Here is a 24,255-nt window from a genome sequence, read left to right as displayed (position 1 = left end):
TCACGAGATTAGTAAGGGGAAGAAATTTGAGCTGTTACTGACCCACAAGAGTCGTGACACCCAGGTTTTATCTCAATGAACTTTCTTTGACTTTGACACAAACCAACATTATAGACACAATTCATTGTGGTTGTTGTTGTTATTCAGCATTGCCCCATTTTGCCATCTACTCCTTTGAATTTTCACAAAAGGATCAAGAAGCCCTCTTCTTCAATCTTCTGTCCTCAACAACACTAATTAACCCATTGTTCAGTCGTTGTCTCTGCTCTGTCTCTATTTGCTCTTCAAAAATTGATTAAAAAAAAGAAAAGAAAAAAAGAAAGGAAAAGATTGAAGATGGCGGATATCATTCTTTCTGTTATTGTAGAAGCTGCAAAGTGCTTGGCTCCTCCTATATATCGCCAAATGAGCTATTTGCGTAAGAGCAAGTACACTAGCAATTTGCAGAATCTCAAGACTGAAGTTGGGAATCTGGAGGCTGAGAGGGTAAGTAAACAGCGTGAGGTTGATGAGGCTAAAAGAAGAGGGGAAGAGATTGAAAAGTACGTTGAGAAGTGGCTCGCAAGCGTGAATGGGGTCATTGATGAAGCGGAGAAATTTACAGGCGTTGATGCTAGAGCAAACAAGCGCTGCTTCAAGGGGTTGTGTCCTAATTTGAAGATCCGCCGTCGACTTAGTAAGGAAGCAGAGAGGCAGAAGGAGGCTATTGTCAAAGTCCGGGAAGCTGGAAGGTTTGATAGAATTTCCTACAACATCATTCCGGATGATTCGTTGCTTCTGTCCAACAAAGACTATGAGGCTTTTGAATCAAGAATGTCCACTTTGAATGGTATACTTGATGCATTAAAAAATCCTGATGTCAACATGCTTGGAATTTATGGAATGGGCGGCATTGGAAAGACAACGCTAGCGAAGGAAGTTGCAAGAAAAGCCGAGAATGAGAAGCTCTTTGATCAGGTGATTTTTGTCGAGGTGTCCCAAATTCAAGACATAAGAAAGATTCAAGGAGAATTTGCTGATAAATTAGGCCTAACACTTCATGAGGAGACCGAATCGGGAAGAGCAAGAAGTCTTTGTAACCGACTGAAGAAAGAGAAGAGGATCCTTGTAATCTTAGATAATATTTGGGAAAATCTTGATTTCCAGGCTGTAGGAATTCCTCACGGAGATGGTCACAAGGGAAGTAAAGTATTGTTGACGGCCAGAAGTCTAGATGTATTGTCAAGAAAGATGGATTCCCAACAAAATTTCTCGTTTGGCGTTTTAAAAGAAGATGAAGCTTGGAGTCTTTTCAAGAAGATGGCAGGTGATTATATTGAAGGTAGTGAATTCAAATGGGTAGCAAGGGAGGTGGCAAAGGAATGTGCAGGTCTACCAGTTTCCATTGTGACGGTTGCAAGGGCCTTAAGGAACAAGAGATTATTTGAATGGAAGGACGCATTGGAACAGCTGAGGAGGCCTTCTTCAACTAACTTTAAAGATATACAACCAACTGCATATAAAGCTATAGAGTTGAGTTACGTTAAATTGGAAGGGGATGAGCTCAAGAACATCTTTTTGCTAATAGGGTATACAGCCATAGCATCCATTGATGACTTGTTAATGTTTGGTATGGGATTGGGTTTATTTCAAGGTATCAAAAGGATGGAAGCAGCACGAGCTCGAGTGCAGACATTGGTGCACAAACTCAAGGCTTCTTGTATGTTGCTTGATGATATGACAAGCGGCAACGAAGACTACTTTTCCATGCATGACGTTGTTCGCGATGTTGCCATATCAATTGCATCTAGAGAACTAAATGTGTTTACGGCAGTAGATGATGTGGTTGATAGGGAATGGTCAGAAGCAAGTGCAATGAAACTTTACACTTCAATCGTCTTACCTGATGTCAAAACTAATGTGCTTCCTGAAGTACTGGAATGTCCTCAATTGAAACTTTTTCATATACGTGTTGATAGGGAATCTTCAACGTTAGCAATTTCAGACAATTTTTTCTCGAGAATGACACAGGTCAGAGTTATAGACTTAACTTGCATGAATCTATTGTCACTGCCTTCATCACTTGGTCTCCTAACAAACCTTCAAACGTTGTGTTTGTATTACTGCAAATTGCAAGATACAAGTGTCGTAGGGGACTTGAAGAATCTAGAAATCCTTTGCTTAAGAGGTTGTGATATTACGCAGTTGGCTGTGCAAGTAGGTCAACTGACGCAGTTAAAGTTGCTTGATTTGAGAAATTGTTTCTTCCTAAAAGTTATTCCGCCAAATGTTCTATCAAAGTTATCACGTTTAGAAGAACTGTATATAGGTGGCGACAGCTTTAACAAATGGGAAGTGGAGGTGGTTGATGGGGTCAAGAATGCAAGCCTTGATGAGTTGAAGCATTTGCCTAACTTGACCTCTTTAGAATTACAAATCAAAGATGTCGACACCCTACCGAGAGGCTTGTTCTTCAAGAAGCTGGAGAGGTTCAGAATACATATTGGAGGCTGGCTTTGGCGGGCTGTACAAAAGAGTTGTAGGGAATTCAGACTCAAGCTGAACACCAAGATTTGCCTAAAAGATGGGCTGATCGTGCAACTGCAGGGAATTGAAGACCTTGAATTATCTGGATTGCTAGAGCAGGATGTCAATTATTTAGTTAATGAATTAGCTAAAGCGGGTTCTTCACAACTCAAGCATCTCTCCGTCCTGGGTCTTCGCGCCCCTGCCCCCAATCCGACAGAGTCAGAGGTACGGATCTTCCCAAATTTTTTGCATACCGAAAATTCTTCAAATACTAGAACAATTCTACCGCAGTATAGGTCCTTAGCCTTAGGCTTAAAACTAGAAATTTCCAGTGCATCAATGTTAATTTTGAAAAGTCATAAAAAAATATTTTTCTACTCATTCTCGAAAGTAATAAATAAGATGGTGAATCAAGTTTTAACATCAATTGAGATGACGAAAGGGTGGAGAAAGTTAAGGATTCTGATAAACAAGGGGGCTCACAAAGTTTTGCAGCTTCTGAATCGAGGAGTATTGAAGGCGATGACTTTAGTTCTAAGGATTCAGATGGAGCGAATGAAGTTCCTTGTTTAATAACTTGGAGAGATTTCCGGTTGATGTGAATATGGACATCGTGGGGTCACCGAAAACACTTAAACGCAAGACCTAATTATTGCCTTATGGAAATTCAGTGGTCGATTTGACGATTCAGGAGCTAACTCATAAGTTCTTGTGTTGATGGTTCTTCCAACTAGAATGTGGCGGAAATCGCCCTCCCAAGTTGTATTGAGCAGGAACTCAAAATTGCTTGAGAATAATGATCAAAGCTCAAAAGAGAAGGAATGAGAATCTTGATAATAAGGGTGAGGCAAAAAAAGAAAAAAAGGGTGCAAGGGCAACTCCAACTCCTGTCTTTTCTAGATGATGTAGTAAATATATCGTTATTTATCTAATCTAAACCGGTTATTTTTTTTAAGTAATAAAGCTTCCCTTATTCTGCTGAGGTTAATTAAAACAAAAGAAGAGAATATTCATTTTTATCTAATTTAAATCAGATACTAAGTTTAATTTTTCATTTTTTCATATTTAAGTTAACTATTAATTTTTTTAGAATCTTAATTAAGGAATATAAAATAGTAAATTTAGATCTAGTATTGATTTGAGTTGTATTAATCATTTATTGATCTTGTGCTACTGTGCATCCAAGCTTATATTCACAATTAGCTCATGCTCTAAAGAGAAGGAATGAGAATCTTGATAATAAGTGTGAGGCAAAAAAAAAAAGAAAAAAAGGGTGCAAGGGCAGCTCCAACTCCAATCTTTTCTAGAGGACGTAGTAAATCTATCATTATTCTGCTGAGGTTAATTAGAAAAAAATTAAGAGAATATCCGTTTTTATCTAATTTATATCAGTTACTAAGTTTAATTTTTCATATTTAAATTAACTATTAATTTTTTAAATTTCTTAATTAAGGAATATAAAATAGTAAATTTAGATCTAGTATTGATTTGAGTTGCATTAATAATTTATTGATCTTGTGCCATTATGCATCCAAGTTTATATTCACAATTAGCTCATGCTCTAAACTCAAAATGCTTTCAATGTCACAACAGAGACATAAGGAGTTGACAAATAATATGCGGTTAAATGGAATCATTGTGGAGGACAATATCAATATTTCCAAGGCACTTTTTCTTGAGAAGGTTAGTTATTAATAAGTCTCAATGGTTTTATTAATTCTTTACTTATTTTTTTTTGTTCTGTATTATTCTAGTTTGTTAGTAGTAAATATGGACAAGAGTAGTTAATAATCATATTCCGTTTTCCAAAATTGTTCTAAACTTTTCATCAGAGAGTTATAAGGTGCAGCAAATACTTAACTTTGTGAATACTAATAGTATGGCGTTATGTAAAACGAATATTAACAGGAAGTTAACTTTGTGATGGCGCAGGTTGCATTACCGAAGTTGGAGACCTTGTACTTGTCTTCAATAAATATTGAAAGGATTTGGCAAAACCAAGTTGCAGCCATGTCCTGTGGTATTCAGAATTTAAAGCGCCTGATTCTATTCAACTGTTGGAATTTAACCTGTCTATTTACATCTTCAATAATTAGCAGCTTTGTCGGACTCCAATGCCTTGAGATATGTGAGTGTCCTGTCTTGAAAGAGATAATAGTCATCGACCAAGAAGAAAGCAAGAATAATATTGTAATGTTCCCTAAGTTACAATATCTAAAGATAAGAGATCTTAGAAAGCTCACAAGCTTCTGCACAGGAGATCTGCATATTGAATTTCCATTCTTGAAAGAATTACAAATACTAAGATGTCCTGAATTCTTGTTTAACAATAAAAGAGCTGCTCATGAATTGACAAAAAAGGTACGTACAAGATTTTTATAATTAATTGTTCAATTTTTATTACATATTTGAACACATTTCTCTAGTTTTACAGGGTTTGGAGTTTTAATATAAGCCATCAACAACTTTGTTTTTGTTTTCATTTTCTTCACGTTGGTTCCTTAATTACTAGCAAAATTAAGCTGTCCACAACTCTGTATTTGTTTTTGTTTTTGTTTTCAAAGGTATGAGCGTGTGGGAAAAATTGGACATAATTTTTTTACCCTGTTATCTTTTCTAAGATTTAAATTCGGGTGATCAGTTAGTGAAAACATATTGAAAATTGTTGATAGTTAAATGCCTCCCTAGTGTGGATGTACTCTTAACTAATAGTGTTATTAATTTCTAAAACGAAGGCGTTAATTGGATAAACTAGTGGTATACTTCAAACTGGTTCTATTCTATTTTGTTAAATTTTCTCTGTAAAAAATAGTTGCTGAAAGAAAGAACATCAACTCTATTGTGGCTTTTTTTTTTTTTTGATTGATCTCCCAGATGTTCCCTACTTTAGAAGGTTTGAGAGTTGACGCAAAGCACATGGCAACAATATGTCAGCTTCCAGAGGACTTCATTTGCAAACTTAAATGTCTTGAGATCATGTTTGATGGGTCGACTACTACTTCATCACTTGATTTCCTTCAAAGATTTCATACCATTAAAATTCTCCATATAGCAGGAGGTCAATATTCTGTTGCGTACTCGGTATTTGAAAAGGTTGAAAATGGGATGAAGGCAATCATAAGTGAAGTAAACAAGTGCTATCGTTTGAAGCACATTTTGAAACAAGATCCCTCCTCCATTATGGAAAATTTGGAATGGTTGGAAGTAATCCAGTTTGATAATTTGGCTAATCTAGTACCATCCTTGACATCATTTCGAAATCTAACAACTTTGATGTTATGGAGATGCAAAGGATTGAGAAACGTATTAACATCCTCAACAGCAAAGACTCTAGTGCGGTTACGACGCATGAGTATAGGATCATGCCATAGGGTAGCAGAAATAGTGGCTGACGATGATGAGGGAGATAAAGATAATGCAGCAGCAGCAAATGATGAAATTGTGTTCAGTGAATTGAAGGAGTTGGAGCTTCGTTCTTTAAACGATCTCACAAGCTTCTACTCAGGCATAAATTACGCCTTCAAATTCCCTTCTTTGGATGTATTAACTGTGAGCTTTTGCCCCAATATGAGGATTTTCTCCGGAGGAGAATTAAGTACGCCCGTTTTACGCAAAGTATTACATGAAGATTTTGTTAGGGACTGTTGGGACATTAAAGAACGTTGGATTTGGGAGCACGACCTTAACACAACCATACAAATGCTATATCTTCAGAATAAGGTACGTATTCGTTTAGTAATTGATTAAGAAATATTATTGATTTCACTCAAAAGTAATGTGTTGTTGAAAACAGAGGAGGACTAAAAGTGCATAAAATTGAGGCTATGTGAGCAATTGTATGATTTACTAAACATAAAGGATTTTATTGATATTTCACGAGAAATGCTACACAGCTCGTAGCTTAAGCTTATTATTTTTCTCTTATTCTTCGCATTTCACTTGATGCCTTTTAAGAAAGAGTCTAGAGGTACTTATTGTAATTTAAAACTAATACAAACAATGTAAATATTAAATTATAAAAATAAGACAACCACATTTTACAAATCTCACCAAGTATTCAAGAAATTTCTAAACTTAGATATTTTCACCATCATTTGATATTTTTTTATTAAAGTCATCTTCTATTCTCTACACAATTCTTAAATCTTCCATGTATTGAGCTTTGAACTTAGGCTTGGACAAGTGTAATTAAATTGAATCATAAAATTTGGCGTTAGACTTTTAACACGTACTAATCATTTTGAAACACACAATTTCTATTTTGATTCTTGTGCTGCATGTGCATGCATTTATCAAGTTTTTACTAATTAACTTCATTTTTAATCTGATTTGTTTTTTTATCATTGCCATATCTTTTTTTTTTTTTTTTAATGTGTAAATACTAGGAAGAGAACAAAGAAGAGTGTGACAATGAAGTGTAGGACGAGGAGGAAGATGCAGAAGGGCAATGATAACTGGTAATAAGTTTTGTTTGGGATGTTTTGATTTTTGTGATGACTAAGGTTATGTTTGGTATTGAAGTGTTGTAGATTTTAAGGCACAACTATTATGAAAAAAATATTGTAACTATAAAATAAAAATTAATAAAATTTGATAAATATAACTTTTAAATAATATTTACAAAAATAATAAATATATTGTATGTATTTCATCGTATAACTGTGTGATCAAGTCGACTTAACTTCTAAGTTATAGCAGTTAGTGTTTGTAAAAAATTTTAGTGTTATAACTTTTAAACTATAACTACTCATTCTCAATATAAATGGACGATAAATATATGTTTTGTTTAATTTATGTCGAATTTTGTGCTTATCATTAATTGATAATAAATGTCTCTTTAGTCGTTTCAGAGGGGCTGCCTTCCTTTAACCTACTTGGGTGTTCCAATTTTCAAGGGCTGTCCTGTCCTAAACGTTCTCATTTGCAGGCCCTATCTGACAAAGCTAGATCGAAGCTTAATCGTTGCAAAGGAAAGCTATTATCCTTTGCAGGGAGGGAGAGTCGATTTTGCAGCTAGTGATGCTTTTTTTTGTGTTGTAATTAAAGGACCTTATATTGGCGGCTTGGGATGTTCTTGGGCATTCAAACAGCTTTTTATGCTGAGCTTATGGCATTGATTTGTGCATTGCACTTGCAGCGTGCTTTCAGTAAACGTGATTTTTTGTTGGTCATTAATTACGCTCCTTTCTAATTCTCCACTTGGATACTCCTTAAATGCTGCGTAATCTTTGTTACAATTGTTGTAATATTTTTTCATGGTATGAATTTTCGTTTTCTCACACCTATCCGAAAATAATAGTGTGACTGACCTCTTCACTAGTGAACATGGAGGTTCGTTTACTGTCTTTGTCGAGGTAGGGAGGTGGGTAAAGTTTAAATTAAACTTTAATCCCTGTTTTTTATATGATTTGAATTTAGATAAATAATTAAATAAAACTATTTAAAAATTACTTGATCAAGCTCCTGAGGCGTATTTTTGTGATAATCTAATACAAAGATTTTTCTATGGAGGTGTTAAGCACACCCAAGTTATACACGAAGCACAGGTGAGCTTGTGGGACAAAGAACCATCGGACTTTGGGACCACGATCTTAGTAAAAACCATACAACAGCTCAACCGGCGGAGATAATTGAATGTGCTTAAAGTATAAAGCTTCTTAATTTGATTTCGACCGGCAAGTATTTCTTTTCAAACTTCTTTAAATTCGACGATAAATTTTATCGTTGGTGAGCGATTGTTTAACTTCTTGAATTTTGTTAATATCATTATTGCGAATGTAATTTTATTGTTTACTATTAGTTGTTCTTTCTTTACCACTTCATGCGTTTGGAATGATTTGTAATAATACATTTATAATTTAAACGACAAAAAACTGTTGAACAAAAATTATAAAGGTTGAAGCCAGGGTTTTAGTATTAAATCATGACTGATAAAAGATTAGAAAAGGCCGTGAGCCCGTGAAAGAAAAATGATAAGGGAAATTATGATAATTGGCTTACTAAGTGTATTTTGGGTATTAACATGGGTCTATTAAGTAAAATATTAGATTTTAAATTTAATAATGTATTTATTGAGTAGATGAATTTAATAAGGGTGAAACTATTTGAACCTACCAATTCACTCTGTGCATTCTCTTTTTAGTTAAGAATTTTATTATTTAAATAATTTTTTTAAAAATAATTAATCCTTTCTTCTCTGTCTCTTTTCAATTTCACAAACTCTCATTAATTCATTCAGATATGTTCTTTAAGCTACAAATAATTGATATCACTAACTAAGAGGAACATAATCCACTATTTAAAAATAAAAATCAACAAATTTTTATCAGCTACAAAATTTAATAAATATGGAAATTAATTATTACGAAACATAAAAGCTAATGAAAAAAAAAAATCTTATACATAGAAAGCATGAAATAAAGATCATGGTATACTAGGAAAGACAAAAAGAAAAAAAATTACAAAAAAAGTGAATTTGATTGTTTAGTTTGTAGAATATAAGAGTAAAGGGAGAATGCATAATTATATGGTATAGAGAAAAAGATTAGTGAGGCTAATTTTGAGATTTCTAAATTTTAAATTTTTAATAAATTAATTTATTCTTTTAAAATGGGTGGAGAGAGAAATTTGGTGGATTCAAATAGCTCTACCCATTTAATAAATATTTTGGTGTTCCAATAGTCCTCCTTTTTTAGAATGACAATTTTGCCCTTTCATATTTTAATGAACATATATTATTGAGTTTAGTTTATGTACAAAGACATTTTCCCCTCTTTTACACTAGCACGAAGTCAAGGCCGGGACAACTAACCGTCATGATCAAAACATAATAAAATATAAGATTTTGTAATTCTTTTAGTAATAAAGCTTTAGGATATGCTACATAGTATTTGTTGCACCATATTGTTATTTTACAATAACTTGAGGTTAGTATTAAAATCTTGACAAAAATTAATTTTGTTGTCGTCGTTGTTATTATTATTATTATTATTATTAACAATAATTACAGAAATAAGAATAATAATAATAACAATAATATAATATCTTAATATTTTAATAGAAGATAAGAGTGAAATTATGAAATTTGAGTAGAGTAAAATAGAGAGTTCAAAGAATGATAACTTGATTCCCAATTCTTTTTCTTAAAAATATGTGAATCCCGTATGTTCCATTCTCATTCCCACCTTTATTTTAGTAAGTAAACATCATAAATTATTTTTATTTTGAATTTTGACTCCTCAATGCAAGAAGTAAATTCACTATGATAGTGGAGAAGATAAATAGCTAAGTTGGCACCATACTTACCTGATTTATTTATCATCACATGTAATCATCAATAGAGTCACAAATAATCATAATTAAAGTTGGGGTCTTGCTTTGGAATTTGATTCAGCAAGTGATCTCCACCGTTTGGATCTCTGTTTCTTAATCCGACGGACAATGATTAACTGGCCATAAAGCTAAGATGATTAATTAATTCCAAAAGACATGACCAACATTGGCTTTCCGGCGACGCTTAAAAATGTAGAGGGGTCACCTTTAGTAAACATAAGTAGGATTACTGCCCAGCAGAGCCTCAACAAAAGATGTGTTAGGATAATACCTTGCCTTGAACAGCCTAGCGACATGAGTATTCAAATTGGTTAGGAGACACCATCCTTGCTTGCCAAGCATTGCAACATTAAAGAAATGCAATCTTTTAAAACCAGTACTCCTATAAGTCTTAGGTTTACACAGCATATCCCATTTCATCCAAATAATACCCCCACTGCCATTCCCCTTACTGCCTCACCAAAAGGAATTCATCATCCTTTCTAACTCTCTACAAAGATCAATAGGAAGAAGATATATATTCATGGCATAGTTGGGCATTGCTTGTGCAATTGTCTTAAGTAAAATCTCTTTACATGCTCTTGATAACATTTTTTTATTCCACCCTTGTAATCGCTGCCAAACTCTATCACGAATAGACCTAAATACAACATACTTGTTTCTACCAATAGATGAAGGGAGACCTAAATAAGTGCCATGATTAACAGTGGCCTGAACCCTAAGGAGACTACGAATCGGGTGAGCAACATCATTTTTAACATTTGCACTGAATGAAATAGATGATTTATTATAATTAACCTTCTGACCCGAGGTAGGTTGATACATAGATAAGGCAGTCTTCATCAAATGAGCCTCCTAGACACTAGCTTTGAAAAACAAAAACAATCATCAACAAAAAAAAGGTGTGTAAGGCATGGAGCACCCCTAGCAATCTTGATCCCATGTAACAGCCCTGCTCTCTCATAATGGCTAATAAGTGAGCTTAAACCTTCAGCACATATATGAAGAGGTATGGTGATAATGGATCGCCTTGCCGAAGACCGCGGCTAGGCACAATAAGGTCTCCTTCCATCCCATCGCGAGAAATCTTGTAGGTTACAGTAGTCACACATAACATAATCAAATTAACAAAACCATAGTCAAACCCCATTTTGAGCATAGATGATAAAAAATTCCACTCGATTCTATCATATGCTTTAGCTATATCAATTTTAAAAGTTGCTGCCCCTTCCTTACCCTACCTTTTCCTATTTAGATAATGCATAACCTCAACCGAAATCATAATATTATCAGTAATTGCTCTACCCGAAATAAAAGCACTCTAAGAGTCCAAAATAACAAATCCCAAAACCAACTTAAGCTGACTAGCTAGCATTTTTGCAACAATCTTATAAAGGACATTACATAGTGCAATCGGTCTGAAGTCAGTTATATACTCAAGATTGGGGTTTTTAGGAATCAAGACAACAGAGGTCTCATTCAAACCAACAGGGAAATCACACCGCCGAATAAAACCCAGACACGCAGTAGAGACATCATCACCAACTATTGACTAAAATTTTTGAAAAAAAAAGTGGGGTTCATACCATCTAGCCTTGGTGATTTATCTGGATGCATGCTGAAAATAGCATCATGGACATCTGCTGGACTAAAGGTCTCCAGAGTGGTTCTACTCAGCCTTAATCCTTGACTCTACACATCGAAGGACTTCAATACAAAAGCCACCTTCAGAGGAGAAAATATTAGTGAAATACCCCCTAATTACCTCGTTATTTTCTTCTGGAGTAGTACACCACTGCCCCTGAGTATTTTGAAACTTTCCGATCACATTTTTCTTTTTCCGTGTTGAAGCCATAATGTGAAAATACCTTGAATTTATGTCACCTTCTTTAAGCCAAATGGATTTTGCCCTCTGCTTCCAAAAAATCTCATGGCTCTGCAGTAACTCATTATGACGTTTCCTAGCTTTAATAAAACCATCCACACTGGCAGGATCATGCATACCTTGTAACGAAGCCATTTTCTTCTTACCCTCCAAAATACAAGCTCGAAAGTCACTCATGAGGTGGCTGCCCCATTGTAGCAGATCAAAAGCACAAGAAGCAAGTTTATTCTATATAGAGACACTAATAGACGAAGCCCAGCTGTCCTTCACAACCTCTACACAATCAGATTCACGGAGCCAAATATTCTCAAAATGAAACTTTTTAACCCTTGGAGTTCTCACCACTGGAGCAGGATCAAGAAAGATTGGGAGATGATCGGAACATGAGGCTTCCAAACTGATAACCTTCGCTCGCGGAAAAAAATGAATCCAGGAATTAGAAGCTAGGGCACGATCCAGCCGCTCCTCAACCCAATTCTCAGTACCCCTTGAGCGTTCCCACGTAAATTGATAGTCAATTATGCCCAAATCGAAGAGACCCGAATCCAAAAAAACTTCTTGAAATCCATGCAATTTCCAATTTGGGTGCACATGCTTCCCACACTTCTCACTTGGGTGAAGGAGATCATTGAAATCGCCAAGGCAAATCCTTGGCAAGGAGGAAGACAAAGCAAGAGAGCGCATTAAGTTCCATGACTCACGATGATGGACTAACTGTAGAAAGCTATAGAAGCCCGTAATGCGTCATTTTTCCCTCTTTGCATTTCCAATAGCCACGTCAATAAAATTATTCCCAAATTTGAGTAATTGAACTTTGTAATTGGGCTTCCAAAATAGTGCTAGCCCACCACTTCAGCCATCCTTTTCCACCACGAACAAACCAACATAGCCTAATTTAACTTTAAGCTTCTCTAACTTATCTATATGACATAAGGTTTCCATAAAAAAAATAAATGCAAGATTTTTATGCTTGACCAAGTCTATAAGAACCTGAATTGTTCGTGGGTGGCCTAATCCACGACAGTTCTAGCTTAAGCAACTCATTGGTCTCGATGGGCCTGGTTCACAGGTCCCACCGCTGGTCCGTTTTTTGGAACTTCTAAACTCTCCATCATAGTAATATTATCCACCTCTTCAAGGCCCACTATTGGTTGCGACCCATTATACGCCCACCTTCGCTTAACATCAGAGATAATTAAGTGAGAATCATAATTAATTTAATTTTTCTTTAATATAGTCGTGCCACCAGCAAATTCCCCATAATCTTGGCCATTAAGGCCCAATTGACTATAACATGTAGAAGACTTGGAAAGTTCCGAATTAATAGGCATAATCCCATCCACTGGCTCCTTCCCACGAGATTTGCTCCCATCCTTTGCAGATTTTGTGGCCTTATGCCCATCCAGTACCATATCGACCCTAGATTTTGAGCAGTTACCAAAATTGCCTTCCTCCATTGTTGATGGTGCTGTTCGCAGCCAATGTTCGTCGGAATTCATCACACTTCACCTAGTCGGTGCTTTCATCCATATACCATAGGGTCTAGCAACATTACCATCTTCGCTATCATACAAAGAAGGACAATTACGCTTAGTATGGCCTAAGAGACCACAGATGAAGCAGAACACATTGAGGCGTTCATACTTGAAGTCCACTTAAAACCATTCCCCTCCTGCTCGTTTCAACCGCATTCGTTACTTAAGAGGCTTCCTTGCATCAATAGACACTCGCAGCCGCATATAATTCCGCCAAACACCTTTGAGATTATTCTAATCCAACTCTAGAAAATATCAATATAATGGCCAATACTATGCAAGATCCGTTCAGATTGGAAACCAATTGGAAAATTATATACTTGGATCCAAAAGGTAGTATGGAACAGAGGAACATTTTGGGGTTGCTCATCAGCTCCTAGTCTATGAACAAGGAGAATGTGCTGATCAAATGTCCATGGTCCAGAATCGAGAACCTCCTAATATTAATTTCGTGAAAGAATTGAAACAAGAACAAATTTGGAGATAAGTCCTTGATACAAACACCCTTACTCGGCCTCCAGAAGGTCGCTATAGTATTCTTCATAGCAGCAAATTCGATCACCTTATCGTGAGGAATCATCCCACAAGCCAGTAGCGAGAGTCAATTTTAATCACCTCACTATCTTCCTCCTCTCCAAACACCTCAAGACCACATTCCTCCTCTTCTTCAAGATGCAAACGTGCACAGTCAGTATGCAAGTCACCTACTCCACGACTACTTGAACCGGCCATAGTGAAATGTAGAAAGCTGAGACAATGATTGAGAAATGAATAGCAAAACCAAATAAGAGACAAAACTAACTTGTCAGAGAGACAAGACAACCAAAACTTGTCAAAAAGACATGACCTACCATTCAGCCTGTTATAAAAAATACGGTGTGGGCTTTGAGTATTAATTTATCTTACATAGTTAAATGTAAGATATTGTAATTCTTTTGGCAATCAAGTGTTAGGATATAACGTTTGTGCATGATCTCAAGTTGTTATTTTACAATAACTTCAAGGTGAGGCTATTTTTTTTGGTCTGAACCACGAGAGGGTCTTGAGTGGACCCCAACTATGAGAGGCACTTTTAAGCCCGTATCACAACCCACACTATTTTAATTTGAAGTTTTGAATTAAAATCTTAACACAAATTTATATCTATTGATCTTATAAACTCATGATGGTAGAGAAGGTGGATGAGTTGGCAACTTAAATAATAAGAGTAATAAGCCCAGGAAAAAGATGAATAAGAAAGCAAACCAACGGTAAAGGCTCCGTTTTTCACTTTTTTTACTTCAAAATATCTACCATATGTCCATATCTACCTGGTTTATTTATCATCACTTAGAAAATTTCATTAAAGTAACAAAGGGTCATGGTTTCAGCAAGCGATCTCCACCGTTTGGATTTCTGTTCCCTAATCCTACGGACAACGGTTAGCCGGCCATAAAACTAAGATGATTAATTAATTCCAAACGACATAGACGGGTCACTTATTAGTTTTTAATCTCATCCTTATTCTCCGTTCTCTTCCACAACAAAAAGTTAACAAGAATACGACAAAACTTTATTATCCAGAGTTGAATCACTCCTACATTATTGAGATCATTTTTTAAAAGTAGTCTTTCTTTGCATTCATTCCCAGTCAACAAAACAAACCCTTCCTTAGTATTTTCATCCTTTGATCAGAAACACACTTTGCTTCTGTTTATTGTGTTCATTGTTGTTTTTGTATTCAGCTTTTGCCATCAACTCTTTCGAATTTTCAATCTTCTGATCTCAACAATATTTGGCCTCTGTTTGTTGTAATCTTCAGTCTTGTTATCTGGTTTTGCTCTGTTCTTTGTCTAGTCTCTGTTTTATTCTGTATCTACTCTTTCTATTGTCTTCTTACTCTGCCCCATCTTGTTGTAGTCACTTGTGTTTAATCACTTAGTTTGCTTCATAACTGGGTCAATTATTTTTCAAAAATTCAGAAAAAGAAAGAGAGAGGAAAAGGACTGAAGATGGCTGAAATCATTCTTACTATTGTTGTAGAAGTTGTAAAGTGCGTGGCTCCTCCCGCGTATCGCCGAATTTGCTATTTGCGCAAGAGTAAGTACACAAGTAACTTACAGAATCTCAAGACTGAAGTTGACAATCTGAAGTCTGAGAGGGTGCGTACAGAGCACCAGGTTGATGAGGCTAAAAGAAAAGGAGAAGAGATTGAAGAGAACGTTGGGAATTGGCTTGGAAGGGCCAACAATGTCATTGAAGCGTAAAAGAAAACTTGAGCTATTTGTTTTTAAAGGAAAAGTTGCAGAGAAAATTTTATTTCATTGAATCTGGACAATTCACAAAAGTCATTTTACAACTTAATCAATCACAGCTTATATACACACGAGTTAGTTATGCACACAAGAATTATTAATAACAGACTTTAACATCCTGTGCTGACTTGCTATTTCATAACTAACTCTGATGACTTGGCACTGCTGAGCTGGCATGATTGACTAACTTCACTTGCTGAAACTATCGGCTTCTTCACCTTTCTATTCTTCATAAGCTCAGCACAATGAGCTTCCTTTACAGCCCCCCTCAAACTCAAGGGGCACATCTGCACATTGAGTTTGTCTCTAAGATAGTTAAAGTGAATAAATGAGAGAGGCTTGGTCATGATATCAGCTATCTGTTCTGCACTAGGAATGTACTGAATTTGCAGTTCTCCAGCAATCACTTTGTCTCTGATGAAGTGTAAGTCAATTTCAATATGTTTAGTCCTTGAATGGATAACTGGATTGCGAGCTAACTCAGTGGCTTTGAGGAATATACTCAGTGAACTAGAAGATCCTGATGTCGACATGCTTGGGATTTATGGGATGGGTGGCATCGGAAAGACGATGCTGGCGGAAGAAATTGCTAGGAAAGTCAAGAGTGACAAACTCTTTGATCAGGTGGTTTTTGTTGAGGTGTCCCAGAATCAAGACATACGAAAGATTCAAGGAGAAATAGCAGATAAATTAGGCCTGAAGTTTCATGAGGAAAGTGAATCAGGAAGGGCAAACAGCTTATTTAAACGTATAAAAGCAGAGAAGAAGATCCTGGTAATTTTAGACAACATTTGGGAAAATCTTGACTTGCGGGTTGTCGGAATTCCTCATGGAGATGGCCATAAAGGTTGTAAAGTATTGTTGACGGCCAGAAGTTTAGATGTATTGTCTGGGAAGATGGATTCTCGACCAAATTTCTCAATTGGTGTTTTAAACGAAGAAGAAGCTTGGAATCTATTCAAGAAGATGGCAGGTGATTATATTGAGGGTAGTGAATTCCAATCGGTGGCAAGGGATGTGGCAAAGGAATGTGCAGGTTTGCCTGTTTCCGTTGTGACGATAGCGAGGGCATTAAGGAACAAGAGATTATTTGAATGGAAGGATGCGTTGGAACAACTAAGAAGGCCATACGCAACGAACTTCAAAGACATACAGCCAACTGCGTATAAAGCTATAGAGTTGAGTTACAACAAATTAGCAGGGGAGGAGCTCAAGAACATATTTTTGCTAATAGGATATACAGCCATATCATCCATTGATGCCTTGTTAATGTGTGGTATGGGATTGGGTTTATTTCAAGGTGTCAATAAGATGGAAGTAGCACGAGCTCGAGTGCGGACGTTGGTGCACAAACTCAAAGCTTCTTGTATGTTGCTAGACCGTATAAGCAAGAGTGAAGAGTTCTTTTCCATGCATGATGTTGTTCGCGATGTTGCCATATCAATTGCATCTACAGAGCAAATTGCGTTGACAGCGACAAATGAGCAGGTTGATGGTTTCAGGGTGTGGTCAGACGAAAGTGCAGTAAAGCGTTACACTTCGATCGTCTTACAAGATATCAAGACTAATGTGCTTCCTGAAGTGGTGGAATGTCCTCAACTCAAACTTCTTTTTATACGTGCGGATAAGGAATCTTCATCATTAACCATTCCAAACAATTTTTTCAAGAGGATGATACAGGTCAGAGTTATAAACTTGACTTACATGAATCTACTGTCACTGCCTTCAACACTTGGTTTTCTGTTAAACCTTCGAGCACTGAGTTTGTGTTATTGCAAATTGGTAGATATAAGTGTCATAGGAGGCTTGAAGGAACTAGAAATCCTTTGTTTAAGAGGCTCTGACATTAAGCAGCTGCCAACAGAAGTAGGTCAATTGACTTGGCTAACCTTGCTTGATTTGAGAGAATGTAGGAAACTAGAAGTTATCCCACCAAATGTTTTATCAAATTTATCCCATTTAGAAGAACTATACATAAGTTGTAGAAGCTTTCAAAAATGGGAGGTGGAGGTGGAAGGGGTTAAGAATGCTAGCGTTGAGGAGTTGAAGCATTTGCCTAATTTGACCTCTTTAGAATTAGACATCCATGATGTCAACACTCTGCCCAGAGGCTTGTTCTTGGAGAAGCTGGAAAAGTACAGAATACGAATTGGAGATTGGTATTGGGAGAGCACCAACATTTGGCGTAGAGAATTCAGACTCAGGCTGAAGAACAAGATTTGCTTGAAGGATTGGCTGATCGTGCAACTGCAGGGAATTGAAGACCTTGAATTACGTGAATTGCAAGAGCAAGATGTCAATTATTTTGCTAATGAATTAGCCAAAGTGGGTTCTTCCGAACTCAAGTTTCTCAGGATCCGTGGTTGCAGCGACGCCCTCAATCCGCCGGCAGAGTCAAAGGTATGATCATTCCTAATTGAAATAATTGGTATGAAGGAATTTTTCACTTGGGATCTAATATTAAAAATAATATAATAATAACATCAAGTACTTTTTTACTGTAATCATAAAATTTACTTATAATAGCTTAATAACTTTTTACTACTCCCCAACAACAAAATCTTGTTGACATCAGACTTGGATGACATAAAATAAACCTTTAATAAAGAAGCTCAAATAAAATCGTAATTGTACTTTATTCTATGTGTAGAGTTCTCAAATTTAGATCGGTAATTTTATTTTAAATTAAAGCTTTGGTCATTCTTTCCTAGCTTAATTGATCTAACCCTTGAATTTAAACCATTTTTCAGACCTTAAATGGTATCCAAATATCATAAGACATGTATGCAGCATCATAGAAAGGTTTCAATCCGGAATTTTAAAGTGCGGGAATGTCCGAGAAAATGCATAAACCTTGCGGTTTAAGCATTTCAAGTTGCAAGCCTTTAAAATCCCGTGATTTTAAAGTTTTCTTTTCCCTCACTTTAAGATTCTAGACCAGAAAACTACTATGTAGCATCATATTTATAAAAATTATGACATCGTTTTATCAGATTATAAGTTACAATAAAAATAGAAGTTTCTTGTGCATCAAAGTTAATTTTTAAAAATCATCAAATGTTATGTTCATGCTCATTTCCAAAGTAACCAATTTTGCTAAGTCTTTAATGTTTGCAACTAAATTAATATTTAAATCTTTTAGCTTCAGGATAAAACCACAAATATATATATATATATATATATATATATATATATATATATATATATATATATATATATATATATATAATTAATTAATTGTCTTATATTTTGCGTACTCTTAGAATAATCATATTAAGAGAATATTCATTGTTTATCTAATCTAAATAGGTAACAAATTTAATTTTTTATATTAACTCTGTTATTATTATTATGTTTTCTAACGAAATCTCAATGATGGAATTCAAAATATCGAATTTCGATCTAATACTAAATTAAGTTGTACTAATTTTTAAAGGTTTTGTGTCACTTTGCATTAAAGATTGTGCTCACAATTAAATTTATATTCTAAAATCAAGATGCTTTCAATGTTGACAGGGACTGCAGGAATCAACAAATGCTATGCAGTCAAATGAAATCATTTTGGAGGACAATGTTAATATTTCTAATACACTTTTCATTGAGAAGGTTGGTTACTAATAACCCAATGGCCTTTTTAATTCTCTGATTTTTGCTTTTTCATCCTTGGATATTCTTGTGTTTTTGCAGATATGGCAAGAGTAATTAATAATTATATGATTTTTAATATCAAGTGTTGTAGGTGTAACAAATACATTCTCAGAGAAAATAATGGTACTCTTGACAAACTAAATGAATTGATAATAATAATAATAATAATAATAATAATAAACATATGTATTAGGGAATACCAAATATGTTGTAAGGAAAATGATATTTTGACCCAAAAAAGTGGGTTTTTAAATTTTGACAAAAGCATGAAAATACTAAAATGTCTGGACAAAAAGCAAGTTGATTGATAACTACCCGCATATTGACAATCTTTTTTTTGTTTTTGTGAAAATTTTGCAACTCCATTTTTTGTCAATATAGTATTGTTGATCTTATAATTCCTAATAATGAAAATATATTTTGACTGATAAATTGGTTAACATTTATGACTTCACATTTTCTTGAATATACATCTTTAGAGTACCTATCAAATTAGTGAGGAATAATTTGGAAAACTCGATTGATGCTTGTTTGTACGAAAGACTGAAGCGAACTATAACATGACAAAGAGATTAATTTTATTGATTTGTCCATCAAGCAAGAAGTTAATTTTTTGATCGACCAGGTTGCGTTACCAAAGTTGGAGAAGTTGGAGTTGCGTTCAATAAATATTGAGAGAATTTGGCAAAACCAAGTTGCAGCCATGACTTGTGGTATTGAGAATTTAACGCACTTGACCCTGTACAACTGTATGAATTTAAGATGTCTATTTTCATCTTCTACGGTTAGCGATAACATCTTTGTTCGACTCCAATACATTGAGATAGAAAAATGTCATGTCTTGGAAGAGTTAATAGTCATGGACAACCAAGAAGAAGAAAGGAAGAATAATATTGTAATGTTTCCTCAGTTACAATATCTGAAGATGTATGATCTTGAAAAACTCACAAGCTTCAGCACAGGAGATGTACATATGCTTGAATTTCCATCCTTGAAAGAATTATGGATATCTCGGTGTCCTGAGTTCATGGTGAGATTTAAAAGAACTACTAATGACTTGACAAAAAAGGTACGCACATGAAATTTAAAATTAATTTTTCAACTCTTATATATACTTTCTGCATGTTAGGTGTATTATTATTATTATTTTCTAAAAGGTTAATATTTATTGGATAAACATATTGTATTAGATAGGTACGTGAAATTTAAAATTAATTTTTCAATTCTTGTATATACTTTCTGCATGTTAGGTGTATTATTATTATTTTCTAAAAGGTTAAAATTTATTAGATGGACATATTGTATTAGCTAGTGGTAACTTCTAATTCTTTTCTAATTTTGTGAAATTGTTAGAAAGGATATCAACTTATCCATTTTGCATTTTCTTTGTTTGTTCTGATTGATCACGCAGGTGTTTCCCAATTTGGAACAGTTGATAGTAGATGCAAAGTATATAATAACAAATAAATTTATATTTTCAGAAGACTTGCTATGCAAACTTAAATGCCTTGATGTTGCGTTTGTTGATGAGTTGACTGCTATTTTATCACTTGATGATTTCCTCCAGAGATTTCACACCCTGAAAGTTCTCCAAATAGAAGGATATAATGATTGTTTGCCAAAAGAAAAGGTTGAAAATGGGATGGAGGTAATCATAAGAAAAGCGTTCAAGTGTTATGATCTGAAGTACATCTTGAGACAAGAGTCCTCCTCTATTATGAACAATTTGGTTATTCTACATGTAACGATGTGTCACCGTTTGATCAATCTAGTGCCATCCTCGACATCCTTTCAGAATCTTAAAACTTTGAAGATATCGTATTGCGACGGATTGAAAAACGTATTAACATTCTCAATTGCAAAGACCCTGGTGCGACTCAGAGAAATGAAGATAGAATCATGTGTTATGATAACAGAAATAGTATTGGCAGATGATGACGATGATCATGATGCAGCGAAAGATGAGGATATTGCTTTCAGCGAATTGAACGAGTTGAAGCTTTTAAATTTAAAAAGTCTGAGAAGCTTCTACTCTGGCAATCGTGCCTTGAATTTCCCATCTTTGGAAAGATTACTGGTGGATGATTGCACCAATATGAAAATTTTCTCTAGAGGAGAATTAAGCACACCCATGTTACACAAAGTGCAGCTGAATATGTGGGACGAAGCATGTTGGGCTTGGAAGGAGAGCTTAAATACAACCATAGAACAGGTAAATCTTAAAAAGAAAAGCTTCCTCAAGAAGCGACGTGGAGCTCCTCCATCCCGGCAATTTCTTTCTTTCGCTCCTGCCCCCAATCTCAATCTCCAAACTAGGTTGGAAATTTTGCCCGCGATGGTTGCTGGCGTTTGGTCAGATGACAACAACTTGCAGCTGGAAGCAACTACTCAGTTCCGAAAACTGCTTTCAAATGAGAGGAGTCAACCAACTGAGGAAGTTATACAATCTGGCGTTGTCCCGCGCTTTGTTGAGTTTCTTATGAGGGAAGACTATCCGCAACTTCAGTATGAGGCTGCTTGGGCTCTTACAAACATTGCTTCTGGAACTTCAGAGAACACTAAGGTAGTGATTGACCAGGGTGCCGTTCCAATATTTGTGAAGCTGCTTGCTTCTCCAAGTGATGATGTCCGCGAGCAGGCTGTTTGGGCATTGGGAAATGTTGCTGGTGACTCAACTAGATGCCGTGATCTTGTGCTTAGTGAAGAAGCTTTGATTCCATTGCTGGCACAGTTAAATGAACATGCTAAGCTTTCAATGCTAAGAATAGCCACATGGACGTTGTCTAATTTTTGCGGGGACAAGCCACGACCAATATTTGAACAAATAAGGCCAGCTCTTCCGGCGCTTGCACAGCTTATTCGTTCAAACGATGAAGAGGTCTTGACTGACGCCTGCTGGGCACTCTCCTATCTTTCTGATGGTACGAATGACAATGTTCAAGCTGTGATCGAGGCAGGTGTCTGTCCACGTCTTGTTGAGCTCCTTGGTCGTTCATCATCCTCAGTGCTCTCTCCTGCCCTGCGGGCTGTTGGAAATATTGTGATGGGAGATGATTTCCAGACTCAGTGTATAATTAACTGTGGTGCACTGCCGTACCTTTTGGGCCTGTTGATCCATGATCATGAAAAGAGCATTACGAAGTTTGCATGCGGGATTATTTCAAATATCACAGCTGGAAACAAGGAACAGATTCAGGCGGTAATTGATGCTGGCTTTATTGGTCCCCTTGTCAATCTGCTTCAAAATGCTGAATTTGATATTAAGGAGTGGGCCGCACGGGCAATTTCAAATGCCACCAAGGTTGACACTCATGAGCAAATCAAGTACCTCGTGAGAGAGGGGTGTATAAAACCATTGTGTGATCTCCTTCTTTGCGCTGATCCAAAGATCGTCACTGTTTGCTTAAGGGGATTAGAGAACATTTTGAAGGTCGGGGAAGCTGAAAAGAATATGGACACAGCCATTGGAGATGTTAATCAATATGCCCAATTGGTTGAAGAGGCTGAGGGATTAGAAAAGATAGAAAATCTAGCAAGTCATGATAACTACGAGATCCATGAGAAGTCAGTGAAGATTCTCAACACATACTGGTGTGGCCGTGTGGTTGGTCCTCAGCTTGGTTTACTGTATGCAGGGAATGAGGAGGAAGATGCACTGGGCAGTAATGTGATAACCAATGGTAAGGTCTATTAATTGTTATTATTGTTATTACTTCTAGTCGGCTTTCAGATTTTAAAACAACGCTCATGATCTTGTTTCTTTCGCTTGATGATTTCAGGTTGAATGGTGGACCAGTCCTTTATCCTTGTCGTTGCAGGATATGCGGTAGCCAGATTCATTTCTTAGCATTAATTGTGTTACCAAATTTCAATCTGTGGGCACTCCCAAAGACTTTTCAAGTACCATATTTTAGTTAATTAATTAAAGATGCATGTGTGAATCAGTAATCATGCTTGTGCGTGCGTGCCTTGAGTGTTTTGGTTGTTATAATTCTAATCATGCAATTTTTTCATGAGAATAATTTAATATTTTAGTAGTGAAATTCATTGGAGTAGCATTCGAACATTATTAGCTTCATTCCTCTGGAAATTCAACGTTCATGAATGATACCCATTACATATATATATTTTGAAAAAAGATTAATTTTTTTCCAGCGATTTTTTTTTTATATAAATCATGATTTAGAATATAAGAGTTAAAAATTAACACTTAAAAACTAATATATTTCTTTCACCTATTAAATGCAAACATTATTGTTATAAGTATGAACTAAAAATTAAAAAAATTATTAGATGTTATATTATTTTGCATTTGATTAAATACAATCCTTATGATACAGACTCGAAATAAAAAGATTTGTTGATAGGAATTTATTGGAGCATGCATGATAGATATCTAAGTTTAAAAAAAAAAAAAAAAAACTTCGGGCTTGAAGTAGATCAATCGGGTTATAGACTTAGATATCTAAGTTTATGGTTCTAAAGTTGATATAAGAGGTTATGAGTTCTAACGACGTTGATTAATATTAATACATTTGGTTAGAAAAAAATAAATTCTCAGACTCAATAGATTGTCTTTGCACATTTACAAATACTGAATGTGAAATGCCAAAGAGAGCAGGTACTTGGTACTCCCAAAGCAACATTGTGTAGAGCACTTTCATGAGAAGCAATTTATCCACTTTATTTTCTGCTTCTCTTGCCCAACAGGGAGCTGTACAAAAGTAATGTTGAAAAGATTTGGGATAATCAACTTCCAGCTATGTTTTCTCGTTTTCAAAGTATAACACGATTGATTCAAAAATTGAAATATATATTTTCAGCTTCTGCGATCAGAAGCTTTCAGCAGCTCCAGCACCTAGAGATATGCAATTATATCAAAACACATCGAAGAATAAAATGGGTCACTTTCAACTTTCGTTCCTTTCTTGACTTCTTGAATTTGTGGAATGAACTTTTGGCAAAAACCATTATCGTCTAATATCATTCGTTCATTATAATCAACAGTCCTTCCCTTGTTTACATACTTTGACCTCAATTACAATTCGCTCCT

At 35.5% G+C, this 24,255-nt stretch overlaps 4 protein-coding genes across 4 annotated transcripts; 3 read left to right on the top strand and 1 right to left on the bottom strand.

Annotated features, from left to right (window-relative positions):
* The first annotated feature begins 336 nt into the window (after positions 1-336).
* Positions 337-7,525, top strand: LOC18041183 (probable disease resistance protein At4g27220). The gene is made up of 5 exons (XM_006432963.2): positions 337-2,733; positions 4,102-4,191; positions 4,441-4,869; positions 5,383-6,228; positions 7,436-7,525. The coding sequence occupies exons 1-5, from the start codon at positions 337-339 to the stop codon at positions 7,523-7,525; spliced, it is 3,852 nt and encodes a 1,283-aa protein (XP_006433026.2).
* Positions 7,526-11,953: 4,428 nt separating this feature from the next.
* Positions 11,954-12,409, bottom strand: LOC112098144. The gene has a single exon (XM_024183768.1). It carries the CDS (start codon positions 12,407-12,409, stop codon positions 11,954-11,956), a length of 456 nt encoding a protein of 151 aa, XP_024039536.1.
* A 2,842-nt stretch (positions 12,410-15,251) lies between these two features.
* Positions 15,252-19,256, top strand: LOC18041182 (disease resistance protein At4g27190). The gene is made up of 4 exons (XM_024183767.1): positions 15,252-15,502; positions 15,947-17,954; positions 19,071-19,160; positions 19,242-19,256. Exons 1-4 carry the CDS (start codon positions 15,252-15,254, stop codon positions 19,254-19,256), a joined length of 2,364 nt encoding a protein of 787 aa, XP_024039535.1.
* Positions 19,257-21,463: 2,207 nt separating this feature from the next.
* Positions 21,464-22,997, top strand: LOC112097761 (importin subunit alpha-1a-like). Its single transcript, XM_024183255.1, has 3 exons — positions 21,464-22,795; positions 22,838-22,882; positions 22,982-22,997. Exons 1-3 carry the CDS (start codon positions 21,538-21,540, stop codon positions 22,984-22,986), a joined length of 1,308 nt encoding a protein of 435 aa, XP_024039023.1. The 5' UTR covers positions 21,464-21,537; the 3' UTR covers positions 22,987-22,997.
* The last annotated feature ends 1,258 nt before the right edge of the window (positions 22,998-24,255 follow it).

The sequence above is a fragment of the Citrus clementina genome, unplaced genomic scaffold (assembly GCF_000493195.1).
Source record: "Citrus clementina cultivar Clemenules unplaced genomic scaffold, Citrus_clementina_v1.0 scaffold_5, whole genome shotgun sequence".
NCBI classification, from domain to species: domain Eukaryota; kingdom Viridiplantae; phylum Streptophyta; class Magnoliopsida; order Sapindales; family Rutaceae; genus Citrus; species Citrus x clementina.
Note: the sequence above shows the minus strand (reverse complement) of the source record. Positions and strands in the feature narration are given on the sequence as shown.